Source organism: Serinus canaria, chromosome 2 (genome assembly GCF_022539315.1).
Source record: "Serinus canaria isolate serCan28SL12 chromosome 2, serCan2020, whole genome shotgun sequence".
NCBI lineage: Eukaryota > Metazoa > Chordata > Aves > Passeriformes > Fringillidae > Serinus > Serinus canaria.
In genome coordinates, this window is record NC_066315.1 from 138,127,389 (window position 1) to 138,145,203 (window position 17,815).

A 17,815-nucleotide genomic window follows, 5' to 3' on the forward strand; every position below is an offset into this window, starting at 1 on the left:
AAAGCCTTTGACTTGCATTGTGAATGACCACTGGTCCTTAAAATTGTGAGCTTTTGATAATGACACTCGTCCACTCTCTGTTCTGCTTTTATGAGGCTCAGGGCTTTGTAGGTGCCTCATTCTGTAGCTGAGGGAAATGGTAAATGACTATTTTTTATATGACCTCTCTGTGCTCCCTTCCTTTAAACACAGTGGCAATATGTAAGGCTTTCCAAGCCTGTCAGGCCCATGCATCATCTTTCCTCCATGAAATTACAAGCTGTGGTTAGGGCAGAGGTTGTGAGCTCTCCAAGAACATCACTGGGCCAAGAGTGGTGCTGGGCCAAATGTTTCTATGGAGCTGTAATTGTTTTTATCAAAACCACCTGGGCCTTTCAGACTGGAACCATTAAGACTTTTGTAGCTTCTTCTACACCTTTGCAGTGACTATGAAAATCCAGTGCTGATCAATATTTACTTGGTTCACACATTAACTACTAGACCAGACAGGGAGTAGCAGAGACCCAAGCCCAAGATAAAGTGCAAAATCCACATAGTCTGTCTTTGTAATTAGTTCCTAGTTTAGAATCAAGAGTAAAACACCAGTCAAAAACTAAACTGAAAAATTTAATTGCTTTATAAAATAAGATTATGAAATTCTATATAAAAATCCAGCTTCTTAAATATGGTACATTCACTTCCTCACAGAATATTTAAATATTCAGGTCACTTGAGCTATATTTTCACCGTATTTGAGTTAAAATCATTGGATAAATTAAAACATCCTTGCCAAAAGATACCACAACTTATACAAATAATACTAAGCAATAATACATTTTTTAAATACAAAATGTAAAGAAATTAATAACTCTTATGGCATGCTACAAAATTTTGCCAAAAAAATATATGGAATCATATTTGTTTAACTAGAAAATATACAGTGTGCTTTCCAATTCTCTTCCTAAAATTCAGTCTCATATCCATTTAACTTAATAAATATGTACAACAAAAATGTTTATTCCTTGAAGAATATAAATAGCAAATACTGGAGTAGAGCTTGGTCTGGAATTCCTTTCTCATCTAGTGACTATAGTGGGACTTTTCAACTCTGAATGTGCAAAAATGCAGAATCAGGCCCTTAGTGTTACCATCGGGTTAATAGCTTTTACAAAAGTGATTTTTATTTAAAAAAAAAAAAACAGCAAAAAAACCCTTCAAAACCACGGCAGGAGACTTAGAACTATTCCAGTCAGGCATTTCTATAAATAGTAAATCAAAATGTAGTGAAATAACGTTCCAGTTTAATTACTGCTGGCAGTAATTAGGGAAAGAATAGTCAGTGGAGAAAGAAACATATCTTGAGTTAGACACATCTTACTTTCACAGATTTAAGTTGGTTCCCTACCATTTCTAAAAAGAGTTTCTGGTATAATCTATACATTGTAAATCTGTGAAGAAACTTTATCACCTTCTTCAGGCTTTGGATGGTTCGTTTTGGAAAGTGGTACATTTTCAAGTGCTTCAGTCCATACATTAAACCTTTAATGGTGTCTTGGTCACCATTCTTTATTCTCCACAGATTGAGAAGCTTCAGAACTTGCTCTGTGGGTTGACATAGTTTCATTGTGCGCTCAACATCTTCTTTTCCCACTTTCTTGCCTGGCAAGCTTGCCATCAGTGTGTTGAGATGTTCGAAGGTGAGGTTCAGGTGGCCAACATGCTTTAAGACACTGTTTTCGCAAAGATCAATGTCTATAGAAAGCAGAATAAGAAGAGAGGTAAGTACAGCACATTACAACTTTACTGTGGCCTGCAAAAATCCTTCCAAACTTCCAAGCTGAATTTGCTTTCCAAATCTCTTTGCTTCAAATAATTCTCTCATCTTTGCTTACTTGGGCCCATTTATACTGCAAAATGTTTTGTGTACGTGATAGGACTCCTAGTATTTGCTTCCAGTGAATGAAAATTTAGCTCATTCTCTTCAGAAATGCCTAGGCAAACTTTGTTAAAATAGTAATTTTGAAGTACTCTAGCCACTTAACAGACTGACATAAGCATATATACTAAATAGCAGAGGGGTAAAAAAAACATTTCTGCAGCATTTTTCAAATCTATGCTGAGTGGACAAAATGTCATTGTCATTTGAATGTGGTGGTTGTTGATGGTGGTTTACATGAAAAGAGTTGGCCTTACTGCTGTAAAAAACCTTGTTATTAATACTGCAGCACTATTTCATCTTTGAAACGTGTCTTGGTAGATTCAGCACAAAGTCGAATCAAATGAACAAATGAATCAGCATGACAAAGAGGTACCAGAAAGGAAAAAGAAGGGAAAGCCTGTCTATGTATCCCTCACTCCCATTTATCCACTGTGGATAAATGCCCCAGTCCAAAATATCAGCCTCTGCTTTACAGAAGCCAAGCACTCTCAGCTGCAGGGAACCAGCTCCCTCTAACCTCGGTTGCTCAGATATTACAGTGGGAAACACTTTGCTCACTTGATCAAAATTCTTTGTATGTTGGGCAGTTCTCAAAAGAGGACCTTAGTCATGGCACAACACATGCTCCAAAGTGGACAAGTCTGGGAATAATTCAGTTCTTGACTGATCTGGAGAAGTGGAATTCTGTTCCTGCTTCCTTTTAACTTCTCTATGCTTACTTCATTGATGTATCTCAGTGAAGGCTTGCAGGCCCTTCTCCAAGCACAACACATCCCCAGGGAGCATTTGATCCAAGCAATTTTTTAAGTGCCAATCAGAAGGGTTTTTATAATGCATATACTATCACAATAAAATACCTTGGATAATCTTCTTGACCATATCCTGTTCTTTGTTTTGCTGCTTCCATAGTTTCAAGAGATGGAAGGTCTGTTCTTGAGGACTGTGCCTTTGTTTAATCCTTTCAATATTTTCTGTGCTAACCTTTGTCCCAGGCAAGCTGTCTGCTAGTATGTTCAGCCAGTTTGGTGTGACATGAGTAGGAACAGCAAACCTGAACATAGCCTCCTCACACAGGGTTACATCTGAAATGAGAAAGAGAAGATGTCAATTGTTCTGATCTCTTACCTTAACTGTCTCAGAAAAAAAAAAAAAAAAACAAAACCAAAAAACAACAACAACCGAGCAGCAAGAATGATAAGAAAAAGTATTTTAAAAACAGACTAAGAAGTTGTCTTTGTAGTGCTGTTTCTCTTTGTGCTTGAGTTCTTTTTGGTCTGAGCTACAATAATTAAAATTCTACTATGGCCATCACCAAAGCAGGCAAAGAGCCAACAAGCTAGATATTTTTATCCCGGATTTTGGTAAATTAATTTTAATATAACTAAAGGTACGTTTTCAGAGCACTCTTCTTTAATATGATACACACCAATTCCACATTTTTGAGGTGTCGTATCTGTGTTTTCCTGACAGATGTTGTCACGAAACTCATTTCCTTTCAAAGCTATTTTGAAACCCAGGGCACTACAGTTTGTGTGCTTAAGACAGGCTGCTTTGGAGGAGGTTTCATTTGAGAAAAATCCCTCTGGACATCTCTCACATACAGTGTCACTCTCAGGGGTACCTGTGGAAACAGGAAAACAATGCATCCAATTACATATTACCTCAACTGTGGGGAAAAGAAAATTAAAAAGAAAACAGAAAGCAAAAAACATTCCTCTCGAAACTGTCATGCTTCTGCTTTTCATGTTTGTGATCTATTAAGGAATCACTTTGGAAGAAAAAGAGACAGAAGATGCCATAGGAGAAGGATGTTCCTGCTGATGTAATACAGGTAACAGTACTCTTAAATATGCTTGTTACCAAGTTTAAAAGCAGTGATTACTGATTAAATCAGTAATTTAGTAAAGTAAATTCTTTAAAACCTTGATTACTCAAGTCTATTCAGACATTACACTATGTCTGATCTTCATCCTTCAACTATACAAATATTCTGTAAATAAGTGGGAAAAAAATGTGTTCTGAATTTCACTCTGCAATAACTGCCCAGAACCTTACTTGAATGGGTTAGTTCAGTTCTAGATAAAAATACAATCCAACTCAATATCAGCTAATGACAACAATATTGTAATTCTTTTTTGGGGCCTGAATAAAGCATTATTAAAAGCAAAGAAAGCAGTGTCCAATATTAAAAAAATATTTAATAGACATACATGTTCTGCTTCGTGATTTATAATGCATAGTTTTACTTCTACTACTACTTACTTTATTTACAGAATTAAATATATGATACAACAACAAAATGACAACATATGGTTCTAGCACATTTACAAAGAGTAAGAAAATGAATCCATGAAATCTGAAACTATGCAGTCTAACCACCAGTGGCAGGAAAGTAACAGCACCAATAACTGCTGTATACTCACTCCTAATTTATCCTTGTTCATCCAACATTTAACGAGTGCCTGAAGTCTGGTATCTAATACTGCATTATTGAACATGAACTTAAGCACATGCTTAAAAATTATTTTTAAAAATTGGAAACTATATTTGAATAAGAAAATGCCTCCATCTAGTGTATTTTTTAAGTATTTACATGTGGATGTTTATTTTCCTGTTAGCTTTTTAGTAATATTTTCTTTATTTTGGGAAATTCTTAGAGAAAAAGAGTATGCATCTCAAGTTTTCAATCAGCTGTGAAATCAAAAAGAGTGCTTGCAGACAACCTGACCTAGCACTTCATCAGACAACGAGTGGAAACGAAGGAGTCTATAGCTGGCAGAGACCCTGTATGTGCCAGCCCCCTCCCAAAGCCTGTGCTTTGTGCAGCCCCAGCATTGCCCCTGCGCAGTGAGCGCTGCCTGCAGCTCTGGGCTGGACGCAGCTGCGGGCAGCACCTGCACTGCGCGGGCAGCGATTAGCTGGCCTGACACAGCTGCATTTCAGCAACTTTCCCTGCCGCAGACAGGCTGCTCTTGTGTTCCGGCAGCAAGGAAGCGGAAATCTTCCTGCAAATGGCGCGTCGTTCTGCTCAGAGTTTGCTGCATAATCTTTGCTGCACAAGGGAGGAATATATCGCGTAATCCATCAGTGTTCTCAGGACTGAGCATAAAGTCACCTGCTCTGCCAGCTTCTTCCCTGTTTATTTCGCCGCTCTTGTTAAGGGCACGAATTGCCGCTGTCTGCCTGCCCTTCTGCCACTCCCTCCAACCCTCCTGGAATCCCCCATTCTTCCCAGGGAAACGGCAGCCGCCACCGGGGAGACAGAGCTGCCTCTGACAGAGCAGCAGTGCGCTTTCCCACTACAATGCTGCTATAAACCCTGCCTCATACAGAGCTGGCCGCGGCAGAAAGGAACAAAGCCTTAATCTTCATTCACAAAAAGGGACTACAAAGGAAGGTGATATCCCAGTGTAATCATGAGCAATGGGCACCAGGGAAACAGATTTCTAATGCTTTAAGCCCTCAATGAGGCACTGGACCACACCATCTCCCTGTGTGGGAGTGGAATCATATTTTTCTGCTCTTAGGTTTTCTTTCACTTGAATGTGCATCATTACAAAGTTCAAGGCTATCATATGGCAAAGAGCAGTAACACAGTTACTTACTTATTACTTACAAATAAGCAGTACATGCTTATTAAACTCTTAGTTGCCTCACCTTAAAAAGCGGTATTGACACAGGGGGATGCAATTATTTTTACAATGTTTCATTCCTTTTTTGAGGACTGCTTGGATTTAGCTGGTTCAATCTGATGGTCTTTTGGAAACTAACTTTTCAAGATGTTACAAAATTCAACATTTTATCTTCTTTAAAAGTTTGCTTAATTCTGATCTGAGGGATTGAAATTTGTCTGCCATATTTCACTGTGCCCAGGTGCAGCAGGCTGGTTGCTCAGACAATTTATACTTTCACCTCCCAAAGTCTTTCTAAGGATTTTGTTTCTGGTCCTTTTTGACTTGCTGCTGAGATACAGTGGAACCTCATTAACCCAAGCCCCTGGGTATAATAGTTTGGGTTAATGAAGGTTTGCAATATGAAGATGTGGTAACTGCCAGGTGGAAATGCTTAACAGTGGAAGGGCATCAACCAATTACTCAAGGACTAGTGAGCAGCTACAGCAGTGACGTTTCTCCTTCTGCCATAGTTGCTCTCCAGTGAGAGGTTCATAACCCAGAAAAGGACTCCCAGCCTGTCATTCATCTCAGCACTAAAATGCACAGGTCAACCCTAGTGTTTCTCACTGCAGGTACATAATTCCTAGGGAAATCATTCTGCCAGCAGGTGTCTGAGACACTTTGATTTTCTGCATTTCCTTCCTCAGTGTTCTTCTCCAGGCAGTTATCAAGCTCTGGTTCAATGACAGTTTACAATTCTTTCAGGTTGTGTTAAATACTGCAGCTAAACTGGGCCACAGCATTTGCCAAACAATTAATGATGTATTTGGTTTTGAGGGAAGAACAAATTATTGGTTTAACAATTTATTTTGTCTTAAATGAAGAATACACTCCACTGAAAAGTGCTGCTCTGCTCTATATTCCCACCAGACTTTCAGCACTATGCCAGCCTGCTTGACAAAGAAATGGTTGTTTGCTTGATAATAGTAACAGTTTCCCTAAGAAAGGAAAATTCCACTTAGGATGCTGATAATTAATTATTACCACATATTGCACTGACACTAGAGCTATATTAATGTTGTTATAATTATATACTTGGTGTCAAACATCTAGCACTCCTGGTGTTTGTCAAGATATACAGTTGCTTGAAACAGCAGATTTCAAAATGAAAACCATTATTATTTATCACACACACAAATACTACATTCCAGATAATGTTCCTTTAAAAGAGGCAATCCATCATGTTTCTCATTAGAGTGCAATTTGCTACATTTGCTACTGCCATTAAGTTATATATTACAGCAGGAGCAGGGTATTCCACTGAGAAACCTTCCTTTGGCTACAGTCCGAATGATGCAGATTAGAACAAGTTCAATTGGCTTTACAATTTACTGTCCTGCAATTTCGTCTGGACAAGCCTCTGTCCTAGTCTTGTAACTGCCACGAGTCGTGGACGTGCTGCAGAGCTCTGATTACGTCTGTGCCTATGGAGGAGCGGGACCCACCTGCCTGGGCAACCCCGGAGCCGGGCGGACACTCCGTGTGCCTCAAGCAGAACTCGAGCTCCAGGTACCTGCCCGGGACGCACTCGCAGACGCGGTTCTGCGTGCTGGAGCACTCCTGCCTGACGAACTGCAGCTCCTTGCAGACGGTGCTGCAGTACTGGCACTCCTCGTTGCTGTTCCACTCGTCGGCGTAGTACTGAGCCGGGCACGGAGCGCACTGCGTCGGGCTGCTGGCGCTGCAGTGCCGCTTCACGTAGCTCCCGGGAGGACACTGGTCACACAGCAGCTGGCGAGATGTCCCTGGGTCGTAATGGAGATACTTGGGGGTAGAGTCATCCTGGAAGGTCCATTTGACAGAAATGTCCAAGAGCTAGCAAGAGGAAAATAAAACATCACTTCCCTTTAGTTCCGGGGAGCACCGTGATCACAAGGAAACCTGCATTTCAATGAGTTTATGAGTCTACTCATGTCACTCATTTTCAAATAAATATTTGCACTAGAAATTTCTGAGATACCGGCAAGCTTCCAGACTCTCCCATGTCTATCTTAGAATGGGGAAGTTTTAGGATCTCATCTAGCAAATCTTCCCCACCTAAGTGATTCCTTCCATAGATGTAGAGACTATTCTTCTCTGATTTACACTCTTTTAATATCACTGGGCAATGACCTTTTACTGCCTGGCACCAGAGAATTTGTCCAATGCACAGCAAAGGTGGAGATTATGCACCTTTGTATTCTTAAGCATTGACTACTTTAGATGCAAAAGAAATTTTGCCTGAGCATGTGAATATGACCAGTATAGTGCACCATCACCACAGATACCCTTGAAGGTCATTCCTTACACTATTTCTCTTACACTATTTTTTACAGAAATTAATGGCTAGAACAACAGAGGTTACTTTTTAATGCCTTCCATTCAATTTTGCACTGATATGCAGAAGCATTTGGGATGTAATGTGGCAACTACATCAAAGGAGAAGACACAGCTTGAGACAAAGGTAAAGAATGATGTGGGGTATGAAGAACACATTAAGGACTAAATTGCATGAGCTGGAAGAGACAGGCCAATGCTTTCATTTCCTACCTACAACTGCAGGCTCACAGCTGTCGTGAAAAGCTGGTTCAGTACCAGCACATACCATGACAGCTAGAGTCCTCCTGCTTCCTTCAACACTTAACTTTGCTGGTTTGATTGGGGACCTGGTGATCTGAGGCAGCCTGCCTTGCTGCAGAGACAACCTCCAAATCATTTTGTTCTGATCTTATAATTGAAAATTTTGTTCTGTGATTCTGTCAGTCTACCACAAAAATAACTCTTGAGAACCACCCTGATCCCCACAGGGTCTGCCAACAGCTCACTCTCCTCAATGATAACCCAGCTCTGTCCCAGCACTGTATGCATGGCTGCATGTGCCACTGCTCTTCCAAAACTTATACATTATTTTATAAAGATGAAGTAAACTGGATCTGACTTAAGACATTTTTCAGTGTATCCAATAAAATTATAGATCTGACTTGTCTTTATTGCTAATTTAATCCTTGTCAGCTAACACAGAGTTGCCAATTCAATTGCAAAAATGTATTTCCTCTTTTCCAAAAGTCTCCAAAATATAAGTCGAACTATTTTTTTTTCAAGTCTGTATTTTCTTGAGATGCTTCATTTAAGGGCCTCAATTTTGCCACATCATAGCACTTCTAAAGCCATAATCTTATTAAGTTTGAAAATGACAATTTAAAACTTTGTCTGCATTAACACAATTCACAGTAATCAACAAGTGATGCGAGATGCTTAACTTAGGAACTCATTGCTTAAGCAAGTACTCTTAAATGCATTCTCCTGTTGCATGTCTATGAATCCACTTTTCATACAGCTATACTTGGGATGAGGAATGAAATGCAAAGAGTATGGATATTCCCTACAGCTTCTTGTAGCTACCCTTGACTAATAGTACCCTTGACTGATAAGTTATCTGATTTCTAGAAGTGGAGATCTCACTTTTCTTGTGGTCTCAATGCACAATACCTTTCACTGTGAGAAATTCCTTATTAGTTTTTGAAGTTTGATTAATAACACCATTTTCTTTAAATGACTGGATCTGTTTTATATGATCTATTTAACAAAGAGGGTGCAGCACATTTTTTAATAGTGAGTGGTTTTACAGTGAGGAAAAATGCCCCCACCCTTGGTAAATCTACAGCTATGACTCGAGTAATAAGGAAGTCCTGATTATCTCATTAATTGTTGATGTGAATGACGAAGTTTTCTTCTGTGTTTTTAGTTCAGTAATAGATAATACAGCATCCCAGAGTCCAAGACTTGCATGGACACAAACATCCCTTCACAGAACATATCTGACTACAACATGTGGCACAGGCACTACAAAGATAAGCAGCAACCCACACTTCACACAGATATCTGTGGAAACCCAAGACAATTCCCAACAGGGGTGAAAATGTGACACTGTGAAAATTATTAGGGGCAGCAGTCAGTCATATGGGCAGCAGTGCTTGAGCAGAAACATCAGTATTCCTGCTCTGCAGTGCACAGCTCCCCACAAATCCAGAGCTGTCACTGCAGTAGAATCTGCTCCTCTGGGTTGTGCCTCTACCCGTGGTGACACATTTTCATGTAATGAACAGGTAGGTGAATCATTTCGTAACTGTTAACTCTACTCTGCAACATGTAGGTGCAAGAATAACAAGATTTTATCTATTTTCCTTACTCAACTATTTACATTGGAAACCATGTATGAGGCAAATAAAGAGTTTTGCTCCAGGGGATGATTCAGCATTAAAATTAATTAGAATTCAATAATCAGGGTATGAAAGCATAGGATTTGTAGGGAAGAATGGAGGCATCTGCTCCCTGAAGAACTTAGGCTGTGGGAAACAAGCCAATAAAAATTGAAAACATTTCAACAAAATTTGAGAGGAATTGAATTTAAAAATTGAGCAAAACAATACTTGAACCATATGTGTGTGTGACATACTGAGTTTTGTCCTTGGAAGAACCAATAACTATAAACTAATAATGGCAACTAGAATATTATTAATCTAAATGAGCATAACCCAACCCCATAATAATAGGATAAAAAAAATCAGCATCACTTAAAAAACAGTCTTCCCTGACTAACTGAATTTGATTTTTTTCTTTTTGCTTTTAAAAGAAAAGCACATCACACTTGTTTTCCCTTTTCCCCAGGAACACACATTACGTAGCTGCAGTAATCCATTGATCAGTGGCTGAGCCACATGTATGCAGGAGTCAACTATTTTATTTAGTAAAATATGATGACATAAAAATCCTTCAAACAAAAGATATGCAATGAATATCTCAGATTTTTACCAGAGCATTTTATACATAATTTTCAACACAGAGCTAGATCACCATTACTACTGTTTTACTACAATGGGCCTATTGGCACAGGGAGCTGTGCAACTCACTGCCATAGGAGATTGCAAACAGTCGAGTTCAAGATGTTACTGACATAGTAATAAAGGACTATTAAAATCATAATACTGAAAATAATAAAGGACTATTAAACATCAACATCACCTTTTGATCAAGAAATCCCAAATCAAAAATTGAATTCACAAAAATAGTGATATTGCTCTTTCCTTTTCTTCCATCTCTTCTATGCATCAGATACAAACAACAGCATAGACAGCATATGGGTTTGTTTAGGGAATTTTTTCTGGATTTTGTTTTAGACCAAATATAGCCATCAGAATGTTGCTAAGTACATTTCTAGACCTCAATCCCCAATACCACACTTCATAAGACTACTGTAGGTTACTTGATAATACTTAAGAAAAAAGATCTGCAATATTGTTTTCTATGCAGTCCAAACACACATAGCACAACTGAGTATTCTGAATATTGATATGCAACCTGAAAATCAGAAGTTATCTTTAAGCCTACATCAAGTGCCAAAGTAAAGTCAATCTATTTTTCAGATGTTTTGCAAGAATTCAGTAGTAATGGTGGAAGATAATGAAATATAATTTTCACTATTTTTACTGCAGCAACTTGGCACAAACAGAATTAAAATACTCTTTTGTCCCCCAGTTCACAGAATAAGCTGGAGGGGAACATCACTAAATTGTCCTTTCTTCTGGCCTAACACACACTGAGTTTGTGCTTACATTAGGAATTTGCATCACCTGTTACAGCAGATTTGCAGAGCAAACAGATGGTGCCAAGCACCTGACATCTACATTATGTATTATTCTGAGGTGATATTTTGGACTAACTTCAATCTGCTCTCATGGACAAGCACACATTAGTGGTTACAGTGCATCTGCTGTGTCTCTGGGGTCCATCTCTAGATTTGCTTTCATCAGTTCAGTTTACTTTGCTAAATCCACTTTGTGTACCCAAGAGCTACTCTGATATGGAAAGTAAAACACAGTAAATAAAGATGATCAGGATAGGCCCTTCAAAAGCATGTTCCTAAGACAAATTAAAATGGCATTTAAATGCTTTTTATATCTTTCCTGACATTTCCTCTCCTAAACTATGCTATGACCAACTTGATACCAGTTTCTTAGCTACACAAAACCTCTGATTGATCTGAATGCCCATATTGAAAGGTGATCTATATACTAAGCTCCTTTGAATGCTTAGTGAATGTTTTCTATTCACTAAGCACTATTTGAGCACAAGAAAGTGCCATGATCTGAACTTACTAGTTCTGAACAGTGGTCTCCACAAAAGCTTCATAGAAAGCAAGATTTCTTCCATAAACAAGCCTGGTCTGTTTTACTCTTTCTGGAAAAGGTTCCATGTGCTAATTTGAAAGAAGGGAGAAATTACAAGTCCAGCTTCAGTCTATGGGAATCAGAAGAAGGGACAATGAATATGTTCACCCTATAACCCTTCTGAAACCAAAGCTAGCATCCATCAGTGCTGCACACAACCAAATTAATGGATTTGTCATTCAGAATCATTAATGGATTTGTCATTATGTAAAGTTCTGTTCATCCTTTTTTAGGAAAGGATAATTCACTAGGAAGCAGTACAGAGAAAGTTTAGAAGGAAATGGAGAGCTCCTTCTTGGAGAGGATCTGGACTTTTTCAATAGCTTGGCAAGTCACAAGACAAGCTATGGCTTCAGTACAGATAGACAGTGAACTCAGAGAGAACTTTTTCCATTGCAGGATAATACTGGCAAATGAAAAGGGGATTCTCTTGTCAGAGGAAGATTGGGAACAGCCTTTCACCGAGAAGCAGGTGTAAGAAACCCATGTATCCTAAATATAGCTCTCAATGCCTTTCTGAAAGCAAATATGACATTTCGTTTCCTGGAAGAGATGGCAAATTGACTGAAGAGATCCAGGCAGTTTCTTTCAGTTTTAAACCCTCAGCCAATTCTTTATATGCCAGCACTAAGGGAAGAAAATAATGCTCAGTATCTTTTTCATCCTGACAAATGAATTGTTAGTGTGATTCATTTGTAAACAGTTTTCCTACGGTTAGTAAAATGCAAGGCTCAATTTTTAAAAAAACTATAAAGGTTAGGGGGTTTTTTGTTCTATGAGTATGAAATGCTATCAATAACAAAATTGTTACAGAAAAAAAATCAACTAGAACAAAACCTAATATAATTAACTACATTTAACAACCTGTTGGGTGAAATGGAGTTCTAGTGTCAAAGGCTCACTGCTAAAAAGACTGAAGAACTCAATCTTCCTCCATGTCCCTGGGGAAAATTCTGGCACCTCTCAGGATGTCTCAGGGTGAGGAATTGGGATGAACTGTAAATACTGAAATATAAGTCTAGTGTAAGCCAGTGTGATGCAAACAAATGCTGAGAACTTATTCAAGATGAATTACCCAAGGTTAGACAGCAGTTCTTTCACTGTGTCACTCAGTACATTAGGCCTGAAACTATATTTCTTCATACCATCCTTATGTCAGCATACACATAAAAGGCCTGTGCAGTCCATTTGTTTGATTCCTTAGAAGACACTTTTGAAAGAGAAATAATGTGATTGTAAAATTTCATTTCAGATCTTGGGCAAAAAAAATACATGCTCTTTTCTTTCATCTTTAAATGTAAGGCAAAGAGCTGCTTGATTTCTCTTGTTGAATTAAAATGAACTAGAAGACAAAGCAGATGAAGTAAGAATCCTTCAAGCATTATCCCTTTAAATCAGTCCTTTGAGGAAGAAGAGAGAGTGGCTTTTCAGCATATGAAAATATTATTATATAGCTTGGCTTTGTGGTTTTGGGTTGTAGACCAAAGGAGAATGTTTAATTTGCTGAGAAAGATAAATCTGTTTCTGTTTTGCATTCCACAAGTATTCTAAAGCATATTTTCTTGTGTGATAAATAATCATTCAAGACATCTGTCAGATTGCTCCCAGTGTTTGCATTGGGTTCAAAGTAAAACCTCACAACTCTCCTACTTTGCCTTCTATGCAAAATATTTGGACAAAGCAAAGGCAGGAGGCTTTCACATATCCTCAGCCCTTAGGCAAAATTCCTCACTGAAATCATGCACAGGCCCAGAGAAATCCTACTGGCAAAATATAGCACTGGTTGATATTATCAAGGTCCTCCTCATCAATAGCTTGTATCTCAGATCCAGAATGTGACAGAATGTGCAAGAATGTGATTCAGAATGTGCTAGATCAGATCCACATCTACCTATTGAAAATCACCATTGTAAAATACTTGCCATCCTGGGAGAAATTACTCCCATCTAGCTCTCATCCACCTCATCTTGCTGTTTTGGAGGCCCATGCAATCACCAGATTTAACCTCTTTGGTTTGGGCCAGCAGCTCTGCAGCACTGCTGACCTGACCTGTGGGCTGCTGCAGACTCATGGGAGCACTGCCCAGACAAAGGATCTTTCTGCAGACCACAGCTAAGTGCCAGGTACACAATGAAATCTGACATGGACTCATCTTCACTGGTTGGAATTCAGCTTATAAAGCTCTACTACCATTCTACCAACTGCTTCATTGTAATCAACTCACTTTGGAATAACAGGACCTATTTTTGTTTGGAAGACACTTTATGAAGTGGAGGCTCCTCTTTTACGTAAGGAGTTCTACTGGTGACTCTCCTGAGTGACCTGTATTCAAAACTGAGGCTATGAAACACTGTCTTCATTTCTTTGCCAGTAAAGTAATATGCCAAAAAGTCAAGTCTTGTAGAGACTTTTTGAGGCACCATTAGTTGTCATTCACAAGCAATTTAGGGGTCTAAACTACTGTTTCATTTTCAGTGGTATGAAAATGAAATTCAGATGAAGAGCAGTTTTACATCTTATCAGAAGTGCTAAATTGAAAGTCTTCATTTATATGAGTTACATTTGCCTTGAAACCTGTAAAGGGAGAAAGCAGGGAAAACTAAGCAGATAACTCTCCAAAATATGTGTCTTACATTTTGGAACATTATTCACCAGAATGCCAGCAAGATTTAGAGCTAACCCAAACCTGGGATGTTCCCACTGTAACTACAGTCTCCCTTTGCACTGACAGAATTACTAACAGCTGACTGCTAGCTAGAGGATGTATGTCCAGTACCATGTGCAAACAGGTGTTTTTACAGAAGGAACAAAATTAGGTTTTCCATGACATTTGAACAGTGGGTGTTACTTCAATTGTGACAATATCTTTTTAAAATTCTTCTGGTAACCTTAGTGTTTTATTTTTAACCAAGATGCAGACATGCAGACAGAAAGAAGGTCAGACAGAAAGATAACTCCTACCCTCACAGGCTGCAAAGCCACTGCTGCCTACACACAGCAAACCCAACAGGCAGGCCAGAAAAAGAATGTCACATGTGCCCAGAGATCCAAAATAGAGAAAGTTCAAGTATAAGGGTCAAGATAGTTATGTGACAAGTAATGAGATTCAGCTCTGGGGAATTTCTCTCCATTGAGTCCAACTTCATAATGTTTGTAAGCAGCTTTAGTGTTCCAAGCAAACAACACAACCATGAGTGCACCACCACATCAGGTATAACCTTTCTGAAACCTTAGCAAAGAGGCCAAGCCTGAAAGTACATCATGCCCCAAAAGTCTTTCTAGATACAAGGTTCCCAAACTAGGTTAGGAGGTATGTGAGCCAGACACACAGAACTTAGATCTATAGTTGTACCTCCAAGAGTTGTTGTACCTCCTAAAAACAGATACTAAAGCTGCTTTTCTGAGTCTGGCACATCTGACAGTACTTAAACTTCACTAATTTTACTTACATCTCACAATAATTTAAAATAAATGTAATAATAATAATACTAATAACAATAATAATGCAGTTGAATGATGATCTCTCTGCTATGTACTGCCACTGATGTATTTCAGCTCCAAGACTCATCTGCCAGAGGATTATGCTGAAATTCATCAAATGCTATTACTTTGTGGGAGAACATGAACAAGCACATTGCATTTAATCAAAATCAAAATCCTAATGTAATTATTTTATGACAGCTACAGATAAGAAGCCAGGTTGATAACCAGATATTGCTGAAATTCCCAGATTAACTTCCTGTGATTTCATATTGACAAAGCAGGCACAACATCAGACATGGAATAAAAAAGTTGTCCTGTGTTTCAATCTGCCAACCACAAGCCTGACAAATTTTACTTCCCGTGCACCATTAATTACTTTGGGTTTCTTTCTCAAAAAGCTCTTTCAGAAAGTTGTACAGAGAGTAATAAACACGCATTACTCATCAAATCCTGGAAATCTCGTTGCATTTATAAAAAGCTTTCAGAATAAATGGATCTCAGTTCTAATGCTCTGCCACAACATTAATGCCGTTGTGCTCACCAAAACAACCCAGAAGCAAGTTACTGTGCTGGCAAGAGACTGCTCTGAATATTATTTTTTAATGTTTTTCTTTGAAAGTTTCCTTATGCAAAAGATTAAGAGCCTCCAAATAGATGTAACACAGGATCTGTCTGTAGGCAGGTTTTAATTAAACTGAACTCATATACAATTCCATATGACTAAATGGATTAAATAACATTTTGAAAGATTTACTGCACTGCTAACATCTCTTAATTTGCATTTGGAAGTATCTTACTAAATCACCAAGTAAACAAAAACTTATTAAAGCAGGGACTTATACCAGATTTACTAACCCAACTTCTTCTGTAATAGCTACTGACACAGCTACTAATTCATCACCTTGCATATGAAGCTGAATTTTCTAAGCCAAGACAAGAACCACACACTTGAGGGTTTTTTTTGTGGAGTTCACAGTGGTTTTCCTGGGTAAAAAAGCCAACCCAGTACCGGAGAGTGCCACTGCAGCAGAGATTAGAGGCAGGCAGGGATGGAGCTTTTGTAAATCAGAAACAAACATTTCAGCCTACAGTTTCTAAATGCATTACTTGATACAGGGTTTTGCTTCAGACCAGTATGATGAGGCCTTACAAAAGGAGGGAGGAAGTCAGGAAAAGAAAGGCAAAATTAAAACAAATCATGCCACTACCTTGAGAATGGGATGAAAATCCCTGCTGTCTCCCTGGAGCTGAACGTGTCCATCACATTCCAAACTCACCAGGAAAGTTTGGAGCAATGAAACAAAAGGTTTACCAAGAAAACGGAGAAAAGACAAAGCAACCCACAAACAAACAAACACCCCCCCCCCCAAAAAAACCCCAAACCCAAAACAAAAGCCCAGAAGAAAAGCTGTGTCTCTCCAGCCTGATGTCTGAAGCTGCAACGCATCCTAGAGCCTATCTACCTCTGCGAAGGGACTCACCACAAGCGTGCAGCACAGGAACTTGTTCATTGTGGTCGGTGGAAGAAACCTCAGCGCGCTGGGAATCAGGCAGAGAGTCAGCGCCAGGCTCCAGCAGCTGCTTACATTCCCAACATTAAAGACACGATATATATATAGTCCCGGTGTAACAGGAAGCCTGGGCTCAGCTTTGATCACACATTCCCTGCCATGACCAAACTTTTCTCTCGCGCACTCCCCTTCACCTCCCCCCCCCCCCTCCTTTTTTTTTTTTTTTTTTTTAAGGAACCTGTAAAACTTGGTGACTTAATGGAACCCTTTGAGCGCCGTAACCACAGACTGGAAAATGCAGGAGGGAGTGTCGGGGGCTGGCGAGGGGAGGGTTTAATTGCTCCCTGTCTGGCTGTCTGGCTGTGCCGCCCTGCGCTCCGCTCCGCTGCGCTGCGCTCTGCAGCGGGGACGGAGGGGAGGCTCCGGTCCCTTGGCTCGGCTCCCCGGGGGCTCCCAGCAGCGGGGCAGGCTGGAAGCGAAGGCTAGGGCGGGGAAGCTGAGGCGAAGGAGGGTCCCCGTTCGCTCCCCTTTCCTGCTGAGGCAGGAATGCGAGGGACGGCGCTCGCCTCTCGCCGAGGCGCCTCCGGCCTGCTCCGGCCCTAGGGGCTTGGCCCAGGAGAGGCCCGAGCGAGCGGCGGCCCGGGGCTCTTGCTGTGATTTTCCAGCGACAAACGTGTCTTTAGCATGCTCCTGTCCGCAGAAGTCCCACTCAGGGCGCTGTTCTTCCTTCTCCCCAGTTTAAGTTAGAGAAGGGCATTTTTCTGAAGCCATAAGGATCAAACCTTGCTGTTCATGCTTCCCGGGAATGCTCCGAGGGCTCCATGGAAGCCCCGGGGAACCTGTGTGTGCCAGGTGTGGAGCACAGGAAAGTGCAGAGAGAGGATTCATTTTCCCAACCTGCAGATAGCTATAAAGGATTATGGGAGACTGTGGGATCCTGGGGAAGAAGCCAAACCTGATATGCCTCCAGATTTCACAGATGGTTTTTTCTCCCTTTTCACAGGCCAGACCAAAACCTCAGAT

The 17,815-nt window shown here is 39.9% G+C and overlaps 1 protein-coding gene across 1 annotated transcript; it reads right to left on the minus strand.

Annotated features, from left to right (window-relative positions):
• Positions 1 to 585: 585 nt before the first annotated feature.
• On the minus strand, positions 586 to 17,012 carry TNFRSF11B (TNF receptor superfamily member 11b). The gene is made up of 5 exons (XM_009087755.4): positions 16,763 to 17,012; positions 7,038 to 7,407; positions 3,345 to 3,539; positions 2,776 to 3,000; positions 586 to 1,731 (listed from the first exon to the last, which is right to left on the minus strand). The coding sequence occupies exons 1-5, from the start codon at positions 16,790 to 16,792 to the stop codon at positions 1,343 to 1,345; spliced, it is 1,209 nt and encodes a 402-aa protein (XP_009086003.1). The 5' UTR covers positions 16,793 to 17,012; the 3' UTR covers positions 586 to 1,342.
• Between the last annotated feature and the right edge of the window lie 803 nt (positions 17,013 to 17,815).

Bases quoted from the DNA above. Each gene is read 5' to 3' on its own strand.
- TNFRSF11B (XM_009087755.4), bottom strand. From the start codon at position 16,792: ATGAACAAGTTCCTGTGCTGCACGCTTGTG. The intron at 7,408-16,762 runs GTGAGTCCCTTC...TCCTCTTGCTAG, and splicing joins TCCTGTGCTGCACGCTTGTG to CTCTTGGACATTTCTGTCAA. The intron at 1,732-2,775 runs GTATTTTATTGT...TGCTTTCTATAG, and splicing joins GGTCAAGAAGATTATCCAAG to ACATTGATCTTTGCGAAAAC.